The 20,605-nt window shown below is 53.0% G+C and overlaps 4 protein-coding genes across 4 annotated transcripts; 3 read left to right on the top strand and 1 right to left on the bottom strand.

Moving 5' to 3' along the window:
• The first annotated feature begins 293 nt into the window (after positions 1–293).
• LOC125524043 (ubiquinone biosynthesis protein (Protein of unknown function, DUF547)) lies at positions 294–3,914 on the top strand. Its single transcript, XM_048689117.2, has 9 exons — positions 294–864; positions 954–1,151; positions 1,245–1,729; positions 2,081–2,180; positions 2,288–2,347; positions 2,449–2,541; positions 2,629–2,748; positions 2,848–3,171; positions 3,279–3,914. Exons 1-8 carry the CDS (start codon positions 691–693, stop codon positions 3,166–3,168), a joined length of 1,551 nt encoding a protein of 516 aa, XP_048545074.1. The 5' UTR covers positions 294–690; the 3' UTR covers positions 3,169–3,171; positions 3,279–3,914.
• A 639-nt stretch (positions 3,915–4,553) lies between these two features.
• On the bottom strand, positions 4,554–5,561 carry LOC125519791 (uncharacterized). Its single transcript, XM_048684559.2, has 3 exons — positions 5,284–5,561; positions 5,008–5,173; positions 4,554–4,912 (listed from the first exon to the last, which is right to left on the bottom strand). The coding sequence occupies exons 1-3, from the start codon at positions 5,390–5,392 to the stop codon at positions 4,855–4,857; spliced, it is 333 nt and encodes a 110-aa protein (XP_048540516.1). The 5' UTR covers positions 5,393–5,561; the 3' UTR covers positions 4,554–4,854.
• A 126-nt stretch (positions 5,562–5,687) lies between these two features.
• LOC125519789 (Zinc finger C-x8-C-x5-C-x3-H type family protein) lies at positions 5,688–16,651 on the top strand. The gene is made up of 11 exons (XM_048684558.2): positions 5,688–5,997; positions 6,131–6,374; positions 6,489–6,574; positions 6,665–6,763; positions 6,857–6,950; positions 7,351–7,562; positions 7,752–7,864; positions 15,037–15,214; positions 15,599–15,662; positions 16,175–16,325; positions 16,417–16,651. The coding sequence occupies exons 1-10, from the start codon at positions 5,954–5,956 to the stop codon at positions 16,220–16,222; spliced, it is 1,182 nt and encodes a 393-aa protein (XP_048540515.1). The 5' UTR covers positions 5,688–5,953; the 3' UTR covers positions 16,223–16,325; positions 16,417–16,651.
• On the top strand, positions 7,872–12,176 carry LOC147960675 (uncharacterized). The gene has a single exon (XM_087536662.1). It carries the CDS (start codon positions 8,616–8,618, stop codon positions 12,174–12,176), a length of 3,561 nt encoding a protein of 1,186 aa, XP_087392788.1. The 5' UTR covers positions 7,872–8,615.
• Positions 16,652–20,605: the final 3,954 nt, after the last annotated feature.

Genomic DNA, 20,605 nt, shown 5'->3' with positions numbered 1-20,605 from the left:
CACGAAAGCTGGGCGCGACCACCGCTCCACTAGCCGCGGTAACGATAAACAATGCAATGCGCCCCCGTAAAAGAAGAGAACAAAAGCGTGGATGGGCAAGGGAACAACCGCGCCGGACAAAGCCTCCGCGTCGCCTTGGGCTCGGCGGCCAGCGCTGGCCCGCCTCGAACTGAACCCCGGTAGCCTCGGCTGGGGACGCTGCTGGCGCGCAGGTCCGCGGATCACGCCGCCTTGCCTCTCGCACCCACACCCAAGCAAGCGGCCGAGTACCAGGTGAGGTCTGGTCTGGCAGTCGGGCCAGCCCAGCAGCGAGGTGGCTCCTGTTGTCGCGCCTCCCCCTCGGCCTCGGGTCGCGAGTTGGCCACCCACTCCCTCCACGCGGACGGCACTAGCGACGCGTCGGAGACTAGTAGCTAGGCGCATTTCAAATTTTGAAGTGTGCACGCCCCTCCTTCTCCTCCTTGCCTCCTCCTCAGTTAATACTCGCTGCTGCAGTCGCAGTCGCGCCGGTCTCCTCGTTCCCCGGCTCCGCCCCAGCAAATACGCCCGCCCGCCTCCGCTCCGCACGCTTCAGTTCATCGCCATTAACTACCACGAACGTCGTCGTTCCGGAGGAGTCATCAGCGATACGTGCGCCGCTTCGATCGTCCTTGGCCAATAACAGCGGAGTCCCCGGCGGAGCGGGAAGCCATGCCGTTGCCGCGGAGCAAGGCCAGGAGGAAGGGCTTCAGGTCGCAGCTGGAGCAGGAGGTGCTCAGGCTGCAGGAGGTGCTGCGGGAGGAGACGGCGCTGCACGCCATCCTCGACAACGCGCTCGACCACGCCGCCGTCACCCTCGCCGACATGTCCTACCTCCCCACCCACGTAAGCGCGCCGCCGCCGCCATTCTCTCTCTGCCATCCTTGGCCACGACCTAACCAGAGCATGTATGGATGCGCTTGCCATTGCTCCAGGCCCAGGAGCTGCTCTCCAACATCTCCGCCATGGAGGCGGCCGTCTCCAAGCTGGAGGAGGAGATGGTCGCCCTCCACTTCCAGCTCATCCAGGAGCGCAACGAGCGGCGCCTCGTCGAGTACCGCGCCAACGCCAAGCAGCGGCCGCTCCCCCTCTGCTCCCACCGCCCCGCCGCCAGACCCGAGTCCGAATCCGACGTACGCCCGCCCGCCGGCCTCCCCCCTCTCCTCACCACCACATTCTTTCTACCTCCGTATCTGAATCCATCCATGGCGCTCTCTCCGTACCAGGACACGGCGAGCGACACCAGCAACTCCACCAGAGCGGAGAAGGCCGCGCCCCCGAAGCTGCATCGGCAGTTCTCCATCAAGGCCCTCGGCGGCGGCGCGAACCCGAACCACCTGTCGGAGGACATCGTGCGGTGCATGAGGAACATCTTCATCTCGCTCTCCGACTCCTGCCGGGAGGCCTCCAGGGCCAGCAACCCCTCCGCCGCCGGGGAGGGCCAGCGCGCCGGCCCGTCGCCCAGCGGGATCGCCGCCTTCTGGTCGCTGTCCGAGCCGTCCTCCATCTCCTCCTGGGTGCAGAGCCCCCAGGTCGACCTCAACCAGAACAACCACCTGCTGGCCTCCGAGACCGTCTTCGACCCGTACAAGGCCCGGGAGAAGCTCAGCTGGGCCGACATCGGGGGCTACGGCGCCGCGTCGGAGGTCTCGTGGATGTCCGCCGGGAAGAAGCAGCTCGAGTATGCCGCGGAGTCGCTTCGGAAGTTCAGGTATGGTGTCAACCAATCCATGCTACTTATATTCAGAGTCCACTGGCTATGAGTAGCAGTTACCATTCAGTGTACCAAACAAGACAACATCACACTTTGTCTAGCCCAAGAAATTACATTTTTAGTTCCAAGTTTGAATACCGCACAAGACAAAGTTTGAAATTACGGATGCTATTAGTCTGCTGACTTTCCAAACAAGACAGCATTACACTTTGTGTACCCCAAGAAATTACAATTTTAGTTGCAAGTCTGAATACCAAAAAGATGGGCAGTGTTCTTAGCATGTCTTGATGCTTTGGTTTTGATTTAAAATTCACTAATCCGTACTGATGGATGCTAATTGGAGTGCAGGTTGCTTATTGAGCAGCTGGCAGAAGTAAACCCTGTTCATCTCAGCGACGACGCGAGATTGGCGTTTTGGATCAATTTGTACAACGCCTTGTTGATGCACGTACGGTGAATTGACAGACTCGCTTTAGTTGTGTAGCCTTTCTGGTTATGGAGATAGACTTGGTTGATAGTTGACGCGAGACTTGATGGTGCTTTATCCCTTTACAGGCTTATCTTGCCTACGGTGTTCCACGAAGTGACATGAAACTGTTTTCACTGATGCAAAAGGTTTGCTTCAAAACTAGATTTGTGCTCGTTAACTGATTTTCGTTTTTCTGTACTCATGTGATGATTCATGTCTAACACTGTTGCTATTATTTTTATTCCAGGCTGCCTACACAATTGGAGGGAATTCATTCAGTGCGGCATTCATCGAATATGTTATTTTGAAGATGAAGCCGCCGAATCACAGGCCACAGATGGTATGTGAGCTGCAGTGCATCTTGATGACAAACCTGCTTGTTTGTTCATGAATGCAAACTGATAACAGCTTCTTTGTTTTGCTTAAGGCTCTGCTTCTTGCCCTTCAGAAGATAAAGTCACCTGAGGACCAGAGAAAGTTCTGCATTTCAACACCTGAACCACTTCTGACATTTGCCCTCAGCTGTGGAATGTATTCTTCGCCTGCAGTAAGTTTAGATCACTCATTTTATGGCTTTTGATATGAAATGCAGCACCATCATTTTGCAACGTTTTTATACTTAACTGACGATTGTTTATCATTGCAGGTGAAGATATACACAGCCAGCAACGTAAGGGAAGAGCTGCAGGATGCGCAGCGTGATTTCATCAGAGCATCGGTGGGAGTGAGCCGGAAGGGGAAGCTTCTGATCCCCAAAATGCTGCACTGTTTCGCGCGAGGGTTCGTCGACGACAACAGCTTCCCTATCTGGATATCGCATTTCCTGCCTCAGCAGCAAGCTACATTCGTCGAGCACTGCGTGTCTCAGAGGCGGCAAAGCCTCCTGGGCACCCGGACTTTCGGCATCATCCCGTTCGACTCCCGATTTCGATACCTTTTCCTGCCTGATATGGGATCAGTGAACTGACTGGTAAGCTAAAATAGTGTCCAACAATAAAAAAATGCATTCTGAGTACTTCTGCAACAGCGAATATCTGTGTGTCTTTCCATGTACTGAATATCTGTTTATTGTAACAGCTGAATCATCAGGTCAGAGGTGCAAAGGAAGCCCTATATTGTCGGCAGTCGAACCGAGCCGTTTCGGCAAGTGGTCGACCAGGTCTCGGATCACACAGGTGCACATCCAGTGATCATCCGGTTTGTTTCAGCACTGAACCAATGTGCAACGGCCGGCTGGATTAAAAGACTGGTATCCTCCTCAAGATGTCAGATAAATCTTGAGCACGTCAGCTGGATTAATTGGCTAGTTTGCCTCGACTTCTTGTCGAATTCAGGGCAAAATGTTGTATATGATAGTGGTTGATTTCTAACTAGCTAGCAAATAAAATGAAGGCGATCGTTATGAAGGTGTTGTGAGTTTACTGACAACATGTACTCCCTCTGCCCCATAATATAATAGCGTTTTTGACACTGCACTAGTGTCAATATATGGGGCGGAGGGAGTATAATGTAGCCTGCAGCTCTGGTCTGCGGCATTATCATGTACTCCCTCCTTTTCGATTTATAAGGGCATCTCCAACAGGTTGTATGTTAGTCTTGTTGGTAAAATGTCCATGTCATCAACCAACAAGTTATCATACAACTACTCCAATAGGTTGTATGTAAGCTATCCAATAGATTGTGAGACAATAAATGTGATTGCTCTCTATTTCACCTTGGAGCTTGTGCAAAGGTTATTGGTTAATCTACATACAACTTTGCTCTCTCTTCACATTTAATACATGTCACATCATCACTATGTCCTAGGTGGCAAATTTACCAACACCCATCTCACAACTGTTGGAGATGCCCTAAGGCTCAATTCAAAAATCTCACCAATCAAGGTAGATGGTGAGTGATGGAATATTTTTTGTAGTTTGCAAAAGCACCCAATTAATGCTCTTGTTTTCCTCAAAAAATATGTTTACGAATGCATTAATTGCAATGCATGCATGCATAAAGTGCATGCATTAGTCAGTTTTCTCTTAATACTTGCATGCAATGATTTAATGCATCTTGAAGTCTGAACATGTAATGGGGAACAACCAAATTGAACCTTATAAAATGGAAAAACTAAAATTTTGAGATACTACAAATTTATGTAGGGAGTAAGCCCTATAAACCGGAAAGGAGGGAGTAGTACTACAATTTATAAGCAAGAAAGGAAACCTAGATTGTTGACAGTTGAACCTAGCTGTTTCAGCAAGTGCGCGGGTCAGAAAGGATTGCAAGTGCAGTGAGTTCAGCAGGTTTGTTTCGACACTGGATCAGTGAGTTCAGCATGGCTGTATATGTTGCAGAATAAAATTCAAGTTATGAGTTGAAGGCATTCATTCATTCATTCATGTTGTATCTCTGTTGCTCATGGTCCTGACAATGCCAAAAATGTATTGCTCTGCCTGCTGTGTCATGTACAGCTATAAGCAAGCGGTAGAAAGTACAGAAATTCCATGGCGATGCTCCCTCCCTCCCTAGTATGATCTCTTCACCGCATGACCGCCGTGGTTCCTTTCGGAATTTCCGTCGTGATTCGCGCGGTTCCTTGTGAGAAATGCAGTCCCGGAATGGCCCTGAATGTGCTTGTCGTTCCTCCTGGGCAAGAGCTTCGCTCGTCTCATGGCCCGTCCTCGCCGTCCTTGATGAGGTTGCAGATGTCCGAGCACTCTGTCAGGCTGCACGGAATTAAGCACGTATGGTTAACTCGTCAGTGGCCTGGCCCCAGCAGTACTAACAGGCAGGCAGGGCGGCTAATTAGTAGAGTAATTACCAGTAGAGGCGGCTGCGGAACTGCCCCTCCTTGAAGACGACGAGGGGCCTCCGGACGTTGATGGGCCCCTCGCCGCCGCGGATGCAGGTGGCCACGCACTTGGAGGTGCACTGCAGCGCCTTGGCCGACTTGGGGTGCTTGATCCTCACCTGCGCCTTGTCGTCCCCTGCATCCCCACCTCCATCATCAGTTAACTGATACCTGTGCTGTGCCTGTGCCTGTGCGCATGCCATCCGTGGTGGCGCTGCTCTCTCCTGCGGATGAACGGGGACGTACCGGAGAGCGTGGGCGGGATGTTGGAGAAGTTCTCCGACTGCGGAGGCGGCGTCGAGAGGATGGCGGCCGCCAGAGCGAACGCCACCACGGCCGGCGCCTGCCCCGCCATCCCCGCGCGGCACAGCGACGGCGGACGAGGACACCAGCGCCGTGGCCGGCCGCGTCTCGTTCGTGGTCTCTGCTCCGCTCCTCTGGTCAGCCACTCAGCCTCGCTGCCCTGTGTGTGGTTAAGGGCGCGCCTTGCCGTTGTTGCCCGTAGTACGGGACGGTGGAAGCCCACCAGCCACCTTTTCTTTTGAGGGTTAGCCCACCAGCCACCTGAGAGGAAAACGCGGAAGGGGACACGGCCCACGTCGCATGGGCCTAGCCCTGCGTCCCGCGGCCCAGCGATTACCGCCCGTTGGTTGGCTCTGCGCCGCTCTTGCGCCGACCGGACTCCGCGCCCGCCGCGGCTTCTCCCCGAATCCCACCGACTGACAGCCAAGGACTGCCCCGCCGCCTCGCGCCGCGTCGCGTCCACGCTACGCTGATCCGTTGGCAGAGTGAAGTAGGCCGTTTCTGGCGGCGGGGAAGGGGGTCCTTCGGAGCAACAGCGAGCCCCCCACCCTAAACCCTAGGCACGACTCGCGCCGGCCAAGCGCCGTCCCCGGGTCGCCCCCCTTCGGCGGCGATGAACCGGCGGCCGGAGCTCTGCAGGAACTACCAGCGCGGCAGGTACCCCGATCCGTCCCCGCTCTAATTCCGCTGCGGCCACCGATTCCGATTGGTTGGTTGCCCTTGCCCTGACCCCGCCGCGCGCGCGCGCCGTGGATTTGTATGTAATGCTGGTTCTGGATGCTGCGCGCAGCTGCAAGTACGGGGCGCAGTGCAGGTTCGTGCACGCCAACTCCAACCAACAGCAGCAGCAGCAGCAGCCGCAGGCGAAGCCCAACCCCTTCGGGTTCGGCGCCGGGGGCAGGCAGCAGCCGCCGCCGCAGCCGTTCGGTGCGCAGTCCCAGCAGTTTCAGCAGCAGCAGCAGAAGCCCAATCCGTTCGGGTTCGGAGTGCAAGGCGGCGCCGCCCAGCAGCGGAACGATCCTGGCCCGGCAAAGGTTAGTATACTGTAATGGGGAAGAGATCTTACTCTGTATGACATTTTCATCAATTGCAAAATTATGTGGTCTATATGGATAGATGCATGTGTGACTAGTGAATTGTTGTGTCAGCCTTTTCAAAATAAGTGGGTGAGGGATCCCTCAGCGGCGCCGACGAAGCAAGCGGAGGCGCAGCCAGCACCGCAGGCGGCCCACACGTGAGTCTCAATGCCATGATGCTATAATACTTTTGATCTTGCTTGACTTGGTTATGGGCGAGTCACTAACGTTGCAAGTTCTTCTCCCAGATCCTGTGCAGACCCTGAGTCCTGCAGGCAACAGATATCTGATGACTTCAAGAATGAGGCTCCCCTGTGGAAGCTTACTTGTTATGCTCATCTCAGAAGGTAAATCGCACCTTATGCTGAATTCCGCTTCAACAGCTGCCCTAGGCTATGCAGATGTTTATGTACATAATATTTGGTTTTGTTGGCACACAGTGGTCCTTGTGACATTACGGGGGATATTAGCTATGAGGAGCTGAGAGCTAAAGCATACGAAGAGGGCAAACAAGGGAAGCCTATGCAGTCAATAGTAAGCTTACTGGCAGTACCACCCGTTCTTTTTCATGGTATTTTTTGGCACTTGAAGTATGTGGTCAAACATTACTGCAACTACATTGTTCTGACCTCGCATGTACTAGCACAATGCTATGTAACACATTTTTTTTATGGAACTATATGTACCATGTGTTCCTGCATTCATGCTTTATCATTGTTGGTAGAGTCATAGAGATATGTGGAAACTTTCCTTGTGGACATGGTCTATGCCCGTGAAAATGTTCCAACATAAAGACTTCTAAGTGTGGGTTTAACCACACACACACAAAAAAAAAAACAGATAAACCTTTGTAGATTGATCATTGTAAAGTTGGTTAATTGTTTCCGAAATTTCTTAAGAACAAACTATCACTCCTTAATTTTTCTTTCTTCAGGTTGAAGGAGAAAGAAATCTACAAAATGCAAAGTTGACAGAGTTCACTAATTTGCTGAACAAGGCACGTGCAACACCAAGCTTTCCTACTGCAGGCTCCTTCCCAGAAGTGAAAAATAACTCAACCTTTGGGAGTTCTCAAACTAATGGACCACCTGTGTTTAGTAGTTTCAATCAACTTGGAGCAGCAACAAATTTTGGATCTGGGCCAAGGTAATACTCTGATTATGGTCTTGAATAAACTGTTGATTCTGTTACTCTGTTAGTAGTCGGCGCTTTCAAGAATACTCGGTTACCATAAATTGTTATGAACATGACTGGTCATTTTTCTTCCCATCAATATGGGTGATCATGTTTATTGTGTTCTTGTGTTTATAATCTGAACTAATGTATCTTATGCAGAACTGCCGCACCAGGAGTTCCAATGAATACCATTTTCGGTCAGCCTACACAGTCTACTCCATCGTTTGGTGCCCCTGCTTTTGGCAGTACTGGAATGAGATTTGGAGTTCCAGGTATATGTCTTAGTTGATCTTTGCAACCGTAGTTGTAGTTTTTGGGTCTTAAGTTGAAACTAGCTTCATGATCGTATTGTATGTAGAAGAACTAATGAATAGAGCAATTGAAATTATGGTCTAATATGCGCTGGGCCTAGAAATTTTACTTCTTTTTTCTCCACAAATTGTGTTAACTGTCATGAATGTTTTTATCTGTTCACCACATGCAAATGGGTATAGCGAAATGATAAAGATGAAAGGCCTGTTGAATGAAAATGCAAAGAGAATATTTGCATTTCCCCTTTTGATGTACAATGTCAAATTTTGTTTTATTTTACTCTTCGGATATTCTTTCATGTCAACATTGTGCTCAAACCTAAATTGATTGCATATCTGCATGACTACACCATCAAGAATGGTTCTGTTATGACCGGCCAGGTCTATGGCCGCAGGGGGCCCAGTGGGCAGGCTTAGGCCTCAAGTTATCTTAGTTTTATTTTCAGATTATGGTTATATATACAAGTTGTAAGACTATTTCAAGAATTAAGCAATAAGACTATTCTATTGCCCGGCTCCCAGAGGAGCCGGAACCCTAACCCTAGCCGCCTCCTTCCTGCGCCGCCGCCGCCCAACCGCAAGGACGGCGCCTCGCCGCCGGCCGCCGCGCTCCAGCCCTCGCCCAACTTCCTCCTTCCCCTACACCCTACGCCCTAGGCAGGGCAGAACCCTAGCTCCTAACACCTTGGTATCAGCCAGCTCAGGTTCGACTATGTCGTCCTCACCACCCTCGCCGTCGCTGCCTCTGACCACCACCACCGCCGCCGCTCCAACAACCACCACCGCTGCCGCGCCATCGCCACTCGCCACGGGGCCGCTGGCCTTTCCATCGGCGCCGCTGGAACTCATCTCCGGCGCGCCCACCGGCCAGCCGATGGCCCCCGTCACCGCTACGCCGCCATCCCCTTCAACCTTACCGGCCCACTACACCCCGGAGGCCATGGCGGGTGTCCTCAACGACTTGGTCGTCGCGGTCCAGGGCATCCGGCTCTTCCTGGCCAGCCCGTACGGGCCGCCCCCGCCGCTCCCGCCCCCTGTGCCCTCCGCCCCCCCGGCTCTTCCGTGGTACTCGGTGCCCGCAGCACTCGCCGGGGGCTACCCGGCGCTCCAGCCGCCGGCCGCCCCAGCGCCGGCCTGGCCGCAATGGCCCGCACCAGCGCCCGCGGCGCCACCCGCGTCGGCCGCGCCCGCCCCCGCCCCGTGGCCGGTCTGGCCCGCGCCGGCTCCCTCCGCGCCAGCTGCACCGGCTCCCACGCCGTCCCCGCCACCCAGCGCCGGCCTGAGTCAGGCCCCTCCAGGGGGGCTCCCGATCCAGCAGGTGTGGTTCCCACTGTCGCCCTCTCCGATTCCGGCATGGTTCACCGGAACGTCGCCACCGCCGGTCTACACGGAGGCCGGTGAATCGTCGGTGTCCACGCTGCAGTACGACGCGCCGCCCTCCGCCCTCCGCATCGTCGAACCGGTCGGCACTGGCGCATCGACCCGGACACCACCTCGCTTCGCCCGGATCGACTTCGCCACGTATGATGGCTCGGAGGACCCCCTTAACTGGTTAAACCAGTGTGACCAGTTCTTCCGGGGGCAGCGCACACCTGCGTCCGAGCGCACTTGGCTCGCTTCATACCACCTCCGGGGTGCAGCCCAGACGTGGTACTACGCCCTCGAGCAGGACGAGGGCGGTATGCCTCCCTGGGATCGTTTCCGCGAGCTGTGCCTCCTTTGCTTTGGACCACCACGGCGCGGCAGCCGCTTGTCCGAGCTGGGCCGCCTACCCTTCACCTCCACGGTCCAGGATTTCGCCGACCGTTTCCAGGCTCTGGCATGTCACGCACCAGGGGTGACAGCACTACAGCGAGCTGAGCTCTTCATCGGCGGCCTTCCCGACCACATCTGCGTGGACGTCGAGATGAAGGGGCCCCAGGACCTACAGACGGCCGTATACTACGCTCGGGCGTTCGAGGAGCGTGCCCAGGCCTTGACACGGCCAGCAGCAACTCGGGGGAGCCGACTGCCTCCACGGCCCCCGCCGCCCGCGCCAGCACCTTCAGCCGCCTCGCCGGCGACCACCCCGGCCGCGACGCGGCCCTTCCGGCGCCTTTCGCAGGCAGAGCAGCTCGAGCGCCGCCTCCTGGGGCTGTGCTTTAACTGTGATGCACCCTATGCCCCGGGCCATGTCTGCCCGCGCCTCTTCTACTTGGAGACGGTCGACGAGACGGAGGATGATACCCCCGATGATGGACTCGGCGACCCAACCGCCGTCGAGGTCGCGCCGGCACCCGCGCCCGCGCCGGCTACGGCCCTTGTCGTCTCCCTTCATGCGTTGGCCGGCATCCGTAATGAGCGGACTATGCTTATACCGGTCACGATCCGTGGCGAGACTCTGGGGGCTCTCTTGGAGACGGGTTCTACACATAACTTCCTACCTAAGGCTACTATGCGGCGCCTTGAGCTACAGCCGACAGGCGGGGAGCAGCTGCGGGTCACCGTCGCTAATGGCGACCGCCTCCGCTGCCATGGGCTCGCTCGGGACGTACCCATTACTATCGGCGACGAGCACATCACCATCACTTGTGCCGGCATCGACTTGGGCTGCTTCGACTTCATCCTCGGCGTCGACTTTTTGCGGACTCTCGGACCCATCCTTTGGGACTTCGACGCCCTGACGATGACCTTTTGGCGCCTCGGCCGTTGCATCCGGTGGGAGGGCGTTGGAGGCGCCCCGGCGTCGCCCTCGCTCCAGCTGGCCGCGGCCACCACTGAGGCTGAGCATCCGCTGTTGGATAACCTCCTGCAGCAGCACAGTGATCTCTTTGCGGAACCCCAGGGCCTTCCGCCGGCCCAGGTCTACGACCGCCGTATTCATCTCCTGCCGGGCTCGGCGCCGGTGGCAGTACGGCCCTACCGGTACCCCCAGCTGCAGAAGGACGAGTTGGAGCGGCAGTGTGCACTCATGCTTGCCGCGGGCATTATCCGGATTTCCACATCACCATTCACAACGCCGGTCCTCCTCGTTCGCAAGTCGGACAGCACGTGGCGTTTCTGCATCGACTACTGCGCCCTTAATGCTCTCACACTTAAGGATAAGTTCCCTGTCCCGGTGGTCGATGAACTCCTGGATGAACTATATGGGGCACGCTTCTTCACCAAACCGGACCTCCGGTCGGGGTATCATCAGGTGCGCATGCATTCAGATGACATCGCCAAGACGGCGTTTCGGACTCATCACGGCCACTTCGAGTTCTTGGTGATGCCCTTTGGCCTCTCCAACGCCCCAGCGACATTTCAGGCCTTGATGAACGATGTCCTCCGGCCCTACTTACGTCGGTTCGTTCTCCTTTTCTTTGATGACATTCTTATCTACAGCGCCTCTTGGGCAGAGCACCTCCAGCATGTGGCCATCGTCTTCAACGAGCTTCGGGCGCATCATCTTCATCTTAAGCGCTCGAAGTGCTCGTTCGGGACGCCTTCGGTCGCTTACCTCGGCCACGTCATCTCGGCTGAGGGAGTGGCCATGGACGCAGACAAGGTGGCGGCCGTCGCCGCTTGGCCGATTCCACAGTCTCCGCGGGCTCTTCGCGGGTTTCTTGGCCTCACGGGGTACTACCGGAAGTTCATCCGGGAATTTGGCCTCATCGCGGCCCCACTCACGCGTCTCCTCCGTCGTGACGCCTTCTCTTGGGATGAGGAGGCCACTTCAGCATTCGAGGCCCTCAAGGGGGCCCTCACGACGGGACCCGTACTGCAGATGCCGGATTTCGACCTCCCCTTCACCGTCGACTGCGACGCCTCCGGTGCGGGGTTCGGTGCGGTCCTGCATCAGGGCGATGGACCCCTTGCTTTCTTCAGCCGTCCCTTTGCCGCGCGCCATCTTAAGCTGGCGGAGTATGAGCGTGAGCTCATTGGGCTGGTGCAGGCAGTATGCCATTGGCGGCCCTATCTTTGGGGTCGTTCCTTCCGGATCCACACAGACCATTACAGCCTCAAGTTCATGCTGGATCAGAGGCTCTCGACGGTACCCCAGCACCAGTGGATCAGTAAACTCTTTGGCTTTGACTTCACCGTCGATAGTCGTGGCCATGGGCAGCCTGGCCCGGTCGGCCCGACCCGACCCGGCCCAAAAAAGCCTGACCCGGCCCGGCCCGACCTTGTCCATGGGCCGGGCTCGGGCCTAGGTTTTGAGCCCGAAGCCCGGGCCGGGCCGGGCCCGGGCCCGTCAATTTCGCCATTTAAGGAAGAGGCTCGGCCCGTGGCCCGAGGCCTGATGGGCTTTTAGTGTGATGGGCCGGGCTTGGGCCCGATTTTTAGGCCCAACGGCCGGGCCGGGCCGGGCTCGGGCCTGGGTTTTTTGCGTCGGGCTTTGGTTGGCCCGGCCCGAAGCCCGGCCCGGCCCGAGGAATGGCCAGGTATAACCGTCGAGTACAGGCCGGGTCGTATTAACATCGTCGCCGACGCCCTGTCTCGGCGTGACGCCGATGTGGACGACGGTACGACGTAGGGGGCGGCCTTCTGCATCCTCACCGGGCCCTCTTTCGCCCTCTACGCCGACATCCGACGGGCGACCGCTGCCGCGGCCGACTCCCTCCTCCTGCAGCAGCAGCTGGCGGCGGGAGAGCTGGAGGAGTCGTGGCACCTTGCCGATGGCCTGCTTCTCCATGGGCGCCGAGTCTTCGTTCCGGCGCACGACGATCTTCGCCAGCAGGTGCTGCGCCTCGCCCACTCGGCGGGCCATGAGGGCGTGCAGAAGACGCTCCATCGTCTCCGCGCCGACTTCTACATTCCCGGTGATCGTGCCCTGGTCCGTGACTGGGTACGGTCTTGTGTGACGTGCCAGCGCAACAAAACGGAGACTCTACGCCCGGCTGGCATGCTTCAGCCCTTGGAGGTCCCGTCTCAGGTTTGGGCGGACATCTCCATGGACTTCATCGAGGGCCTTCCCAAGGTGGGCGGCAAGTCCGTCATTCTCACGGTGGTCGACCGCTTCTCGAAGTATGCTCATTTCATCGCGCTTGGCCATCCCTATTCAGCGGCATCTGTCGCACGGGCCTTCTTCGATGGCATTGTCCGTCTCCATTGGTTTCCTTCTTCGATCGTCAGTGATTGGGACCCCGTGTTTACGGGACACGTGTGGCGCGACTTTTCCGGCTGGCGGGCATGAAGCTACGCCTGAGCACCGCCTTCCACCCTCAGACGGACGGCCAGTCTGAGATAGTTAACAAGGTGATTGCCATGTATTTGCGTTGTGTTACAGGTGATCGCCCTTGCGCATGGGTGGACTGGCTCTCGTGGGCGGAGTACTGCTACAACACCTCTTATCACTCCGCCCTCCGTGCTACGCCCTTTGAGGTGGTGTATGGCCGGCCACCCCAGCCGATCCTTCCGGTTGATCCGGCCTTGGCACGGACCGAGGCAGCCGTGGCTCTTCTGAGGAGCCGTGATGAGATGCTAGCGAAGGTCCAGCAACGGCTCCTACAGGCCCAGCAGTTAGCCAAACATTACTATGATGGCCACCATCGCGAGGCGGAGTTCGCGGTGGGTGATTGGGTCTGGCTGCGTCTACTTCACCGCTCTACGCAGTCCTTGGACCCACGCGCGAGGAAGAAGCTCGGTCCTCGCTATGCCGGTCCCTTTGCTATCCTGGAACGCATTGGGAAAGTGGTTTACCGTCTTCAGCTTCTGGCAGGCGCGCGGATCCATGATGTCTTCCATGTCGGGCTGCTCAAGCCATTCCGCGGTGAGCCACCCGCGGCACCGCCGACACTTCCACCGATCATGGACGGGCGCCTACTTCCTGAGCCAGAGAAGGCGTTGAAGGCTCAGCTGCGCCGAGGCTCCTGGTACGTTTTGATTCAGTGGACCGGACTACCAGAGGAGGACGCTCCTTGGGAGCAGCACGAGGAGTTCCGCCAGCACTACCCCGACTTTCAGCTCGAGGACGAGCTGTTTGCGCAGGCGGGGAGAGATGTTATGACCGGCCAGGTCTGTGGCCGCAGGGGGCCCACTGGGCAGGCTTAGGCCTCAAGTTATCTTAGTTTTATTTCCAGATTATGGTTATATATACAAGTTGTAAGACTTTCGAGAATTAAGCAATAAGACTACTCCCTCCTTCCATCTATATAGGGCCTAATGCGTTTTTCGAGGCTAACTTTGACCAAATGTTAGAGCAACAATATATGACATGCAACTTACACAAAGCATGTCGTCAAATTCGTATGTGAAAGGAGATTTCAATGATATAATTTTCACATTAAGCATGTCATGTACTATTAATCTTGTCAATAGTCAAAGGCTGTCTTGAAAAACGCATTAGGTCCTATATAAATGGAAGGAGGGAGTATTCTATTGCCCGGCTCCCAGAGGAGCCGGAACCCTAACCCTAGCCGCCTCCTTCCTGCGCCGCCGCCGCCCAACCGCAAGGACGGCGCCTCGCCGCCGGCCGCCGCGCTCCAGCCCTCGCCCAACTCCCTCCTTCCCCTACACCCTACGCCCTAGGCAGGGCAGAACCCTAGCTCCTAACAGATTCCATACGATATGTTGCCCCAGATGAATAATAAAAATTAACCAACAGTCTGAAATCTGATTACTTTTAACTGTTTGAGTCTATCCTGTCTCCAGATGCTGTCCATCTTTTCTGATTTCTGACCATTAAATAATTTGGCACATATTGGTAAATGAATGCTATAAAATCATTTTTGGCAAGTTCCACAAGGCTGTTTCCATCTTGTGTATGTGCACCATGAGGAACCAGGAATGGCATCTTAATGTACATTTTCGTTGTGCTGGTGTATGATGATTTTTTTTAACAATGATGCAAACGATTAAATTTCACAATATTGTTATAATTGTTATTCCATAGCAGGAAGTTCTACTGTTGCATGAAAGAAGGCGGTGCATTTGGCATTCATCAAGTGAAACTATGACCAGTGCACAGAGATATGCATTAGCACAAATACATTGCACCTGTCCAAAAGTTCATTCTTTGCCTTGCATGTATTCAACAATCTTGTTTGAAATAGATCCTGTTATTTTCACCCTCTTATGGTTATAAACATTTGCTTATATCCCTTCTTTAGGAGATCTGCAGAAATTATTGTGCTTGGGTGCCTTTTTAACTTTTTCAAAACTTGCATATGCAGTTGGGAGCCAGACATCAAAGCAATCATTTGGGAGTTACCAAGGCTCGAGCATGTCCAGCAACAGCAATTTTCAGAACTCTACTTCGTCTGGCCATCACAGAGACATTGATAAGCAGTCAGTGGAGTTACTTAATGGGATGACACCTCGTACAAGTGCCATGGACCAGGCACCTGTTGAGTAAGTTCCTTCATAATTCTAATTTATATATGTACTCTGGGCAAGAACCATAACCCATTAATAAGAAATAATTGAACGCAGATTCTTAGATTATGCGGTGAAGGTGTTCACTGTATTACTTCCTTTAATATTCTTAGTAGAAATATTATTAGTACAAGTTTCAATTAATAATTGTACTACTTTCTTTGCTATAAAATTATGCTCCTTGGTAAGACACAGTTTTAGGAGAATATCAAAAATCAATTAAACCTGGCTGTTTAACCATATTATAATATATTTTGTTACTTTGTTGTTTTTGACTTATGAATTTATAAAACATCTATCTGTAACAGAGTGAAGTTTCACTACTTGTGCTTACCCTTGCCTTATGCTTTTATTGAACAGAGCCAGTAAAAACGAAAAGCAGGATGATAGCATTTGGCTGAAGGAAAAATGGGAAATTGGACAGGTGTGGCTACTTTCCTTGTATACCTCTATGGTTTTATTTCTTAAGAATGTTCGGCCACAAACAATTGTTTTTCCTGGTGGCTTCTCTTCACCATTTCGGCAAGATCACGCGACTTCTTAACTCACACACAAGCTATGGCATGCGTGCTTAGCTAATCTCCAAGTTATCTCCAGCATCTAAAGTGGTGACACACACACACATGATTTTGCTGCTTCTTTTTGAAGGCATAATAGTTTAGTTATTAGGAATTTACGCCTTGACGTCTTATCTGTTTACTTACAGTACAGTAGGTTCTGCTCTAGCAACTATATGGAGCACATATAAAATTTTCGTGTCTGGATAATTAGACATTCCTGGTGGGAGTCTGGAAAAACAGTGGAACTTCTGCTAGGAGATATACTAAATTCTTCCTCGTTCTATATGAAAACTGTGTAGCATAAATGTTACTGCTGAGCTAGTTTTTTATGTTATCAAGTTTGCGGCATTTGATTTGCACGAAGCTCCTTTTTCAGATACCGCTGGATGAACCGCCAGCGAGGCATGTTAGCCATGTATTTTAAGAAGTAGAGGAATTTTGCATTGTGGAGGCATGATCCAGTCAGTGCCCTTTAAGTGGTCTCTTTCTATGTAGTTGAGGTGGCATCAAAGTCGTCTCCTCATGAGGTATATATATCGACTATTTTGATCCTTGTCTCCTTGAAGAAATTCTCATCTGCCGTTTGTCACCGCATATTGATTTTCTGCTATGTTTCAGCTTGGTGATGATACGGCGAAGCAAGCTGGAGAGTGTACAACAATGTAGATGAAGGCAGGTCGATTCGATGCGGTGCTGGCACCACTTACTTTTGCTTTGCCCCCGTCTACAGAAGGAAACCAGAGGTAGAAACTATAGAAAGCAAACAGTTGAGCAGTCTCAGCTGCATGCAGTACATCATGTGTTTTTTACATGCCTTATTCATGAAGTGATATGCGGAGGAACCAAAGTAATCCGGAACTGATTCTAGCCGAACAAAAAAGAAAAAGAGTGAGAAGTAAACCAACACTAATCGCGCCGTGAAATCAAAAGACCGCGTGAAGGTCTTCACACTTAACGGATGTTGGATAGTAGCACCTGTTTCGAAACTCAATGCGCTTGTGTAACTGGATGACAATCCAGCAGCAACTGGATAACAGCATCTCCAATAGCTTGTCTATATGGATGTCTATACTCGTTTTTCAAGACGTGGGCCCAAAACAGATGTCCAACAGCTTGGTCGTTCAAATATACACATCCTCTAAATCGATATTGACAATGTCCACGTCTGGACATTGTGAAGGCGTCGTCTAAACTTAACTGTAGTCATGATTTCTTCCTCTTCCCAGCGATTACTCACCTGTTATGGTCCCTATATATAAACGTTCTGATGCAAAACTGGACGTGTATATAAGAGAATCTTTTTAGACCATTGTCTATATACATATATAGACATCCGAATATACACGTACCATTGAAGATGCTCTAACAAACATAATCTTCCTACTTCCTAGCATGAGTTTTCGCAAGTTGCTCTTCCGCCTGTTGCCAAGTTCGAAGAAACGTGATCATGCGAGGCCATGTTCAGATTAGTACAGCCACTTTTCTGCGGTTGCCCTGTGCTGGTGCCGTGCAAGGCCGAGAAAGGTCGGCAGGAGCGACGCGACGCCACGTCCACGCGTGGCCGGCCTCGTCCTCACTCCTCACTCACCTACCACGGGCCTCCGCCATTACTCGCCGCCTAGCTACTGCTACTGCTGCGCGGGCGGGCGGCATCCTTGCATGCTCCATCCAGTGCAGCTTTGGAAGCGCATGTTGCTTTCATTTCGCGGAGTTTTAGGCCGACACAGACGCAGACAAGCTCCGCTGTAACGAATTATTGGGGCTGCTCCTCCTCCGCCGTTGCCGCCCAAAACGTGCTAGCTAGACTGGGGCAGCAGCTGCGCGTGTCACTCCTCCTTAGTCTTTTTAGCATAAATGGAAGGGAAAGTGCGCGAAGCAAGAAACACGGGACACATGCATGTGCGTGTGGAAGGAGCTCGTGGTAACATCCACCGTTATGACCCTTCCTTTTGGCCGCTGCCACGTTGCCCGATCAAGTCGAGGAAAAGGCGCGCCAAGGGTCTCTGGTGGTACTACTACGCTGCAAAAGATGCGCACGACGACGTGATCATTATCACTAGCGAAGAGGAAAAGCTCGTTCCCTCGGAAAACACAAGGAGGACGAACGCGCTCGTCGCAAAAAAGAAGAAAAGGAGGAGGGATCGAGAGAAATCAAGAAACAAGCAAAGCATCATCTTTGGCGGCACGTAAAAATACGCTTTCTCCGTGTGATGCAGCAGCGACGCCATGCTCATGTGATGTGAGTGTGCATGCTCGTTTACAGTTGGACGGGAAGGTTGGGCCATGGCAAGCGGGGCCAAGGATCGAGCTTCGTGTCCACGTACGTACGTACGTACGTACTACGTGTGCATGCTACGATTGGGCCATGATCAACCTCTTGTAGCAGTAGCAGCATCATTCCCATGGCCCGTCGACATGATCCATTGCAATGCATTGCATTGATGGCTTTGCCACGATCCAATGATGCCAAGTGAACTGGACCAGGACCGACGAGTTAATGATGGGATAATCGACCGATTCGTCTGTCTGCTATATCACCACACGCATTAAAGGTTTTTTTTTTGTGTGTGTGTCTCAAAAATAACAATAAAGTAAAGCCTTTTTTTGTTCAAGATAACCACACACGTTTTTCTCTCTCTCGTAGAATTTGAGTCTTTGAGAAATCCTCTAGCGTAGGCCATTTGATTTCGCCAGATTTACATAGAATCTACAAGGATATATTTTTCATTGAAATTGCCTCAAGCTTTCACCCGTACTCCCTCCTGTTAGGATGACCTCCACCGTGTGGGCCCAACGGCCCACCGGGCCCTTAGATCCGCGCCCTGATCGGGGGCGCTCAACCCACTATGGTTGACGGGCCCCTGTCACCTGCACTATATAAAAAGGTGGGGGTGGCGGCTCGCACCATGAGATTCGTCGCAACACCGTACACCCCACCTAATCCCCTACCGATCTAGGGTTAGTGCAGTGCTGATGGGAAGCACCGCAATCACTACTCTCTGCCATCACCGGCACCATGGCCGGCACCAGGAGCTCCTCGAGCCACAAGGAAAAGGTAATACCTACCACCACTACTACCGGAATCCCCATGCCCACTGGAACAACATATTCTATCAATGGTATTAGAGCCAGATTGGTTTAGGATTCTCGGTAGGAAAAGGAAACGGGAGTTCTAATCCCGGAAAAGAAACCCCCTCCCCTGGAACCCTAATCGACAGGGGAAAGAACGAATCCAAACCGGAAAAAGTAGCGCCGCCATCATGGCCGCCCCGTTCCTCTCGATCCGGGCGCGCATCGGCAAGCCGAGGCGCCGGACGAAGAAGCACCCCGAGAGGGGAAAAGGGCACCGCGGCCAAACCTTTCGACGGCGGCGCGCTCACCGTAAGGGAACGCGCGACCGGCAAAAGGGATGGCAACGACGCCATCGTCGACCGCTCCGCTGTCGAGCTTCTTACTCTCTCTGCTACGTATTGGGGGAAGGGAGAGACAGAAAAGAAGAGGGAAAGAAAGGCTCGCGGCGAGGTGGCCGTCACCGGCGGCTGCGCGCGGCGCGGTGGCCCGGCGATATGGACTGAGGCCGCCGTCGCGAGCGAGAAGGCGAGCGGGGGCGCGCGATGAGTGAAATGGCAAGGGGAAAGGAAGAGAAGGTGGCTGGGCTGGCACGGCGCGCTGGTGGACACCGTCGCCGGCGGCCGACATCGAGCCTCGCGCGGTGGCCCGGCGACCTGGACCTTGACCGCCGCTGCGGGCGAGACGCAAAGAGGAGCAAGAGAGATCGAGAGAGGCAGACTCGAATGGGGGCTAGGGTTCGGTATCGGGGAACTCTATCCCGGTTTTGTTCAACTGATATCCATGCTCGACCGTCCGATCGCCTTGAACGGCCTGGATGTAAAACCTAGTCTCGCCCGTGCCTTTTGGGCCAAAAGCATAGAGCGCCAGGCCGCAGCCGCGCTGCCCTGGTGGGCTGATGGGCCCAATAGGGCGGAGGTGCAGCCGCGCAGCTGAGCGCGCCCGCCTGTAGGCCCTTTTGTGCCGGAAGCGGTGGGCTGTTGTTTTTGTTTGTTTTTTGTACAGTTTTGTACAATTTGAATCTCTAGTCAATTTGAACCATCGAGATATAACTGATTAGAAAACAGAAAAGTAAAAGAAATACTTCTGAAAAGTAAAAAAGTTCATGAATTTTTTTATTCATGGTTTTCCGCTGCAAATAAAAATAAAAGTGTTTTTAATAGAACTAAAGTAAAAGATTAAATTGTTGCTTCTCTAATGCAGTTTTGAACCAGACGGTTAAAATTACTTAGAGAGTAAAGAGTACGTAATTGTTTCTGAATAGAATATTGTAAAGTTTCCGTTGCAAAGAAAAAGTTTTATCTTCCAATTAAATTGAAACCAACGGGGAAATTTAATTGGAAGAACTGTTCTTAGCAATGTTTTTCCCCTGTGGGTGAAATAAGACGCAGACAGTTTCTGCTATGACAAAAGAAAGATATTTGTTTTAAAGTTAAAATATAGTATTGTTATTTTCAGACCAACGTTGATGATAACAATACTATAATTCTATGAGTCTTATGTTCAAAGCTTAAATCTCTAATAAATTTTGTATCAAAGTGATCAATTTTCAAAGAACAGATAAAGATCAAGAAATGCTCTTGAGCTAGAGAAATGTATTTTTCTTGTTCCCGCTGCAATAAAGTTGTTGATGATGATTATTTCTTAGCAAAGTTGTTTAATAGAAGTACTATCATCACATTGTTTATGAGTTATATGCATTATTTCCATTTCCGCCCAACGGTGATATGGAATTAAT

Source organism: Triticum urartu, chromosome 7A (assembly GCF_056163025.1).
Source record: "Triticum urartu cultivar PI428250 chromosome 7A, HENAU_Tu73, whole genome shotgun sequence".
Lineage (NCBI taxonomy): Eukaryota > Viridiplantae > Streptophyta > Magnoliopsida > Poales > Poaceae > Triticum > Triticum urartu.
This window is presented reverse-complemented; position numbering and strand designations above follow the sequence as displayed.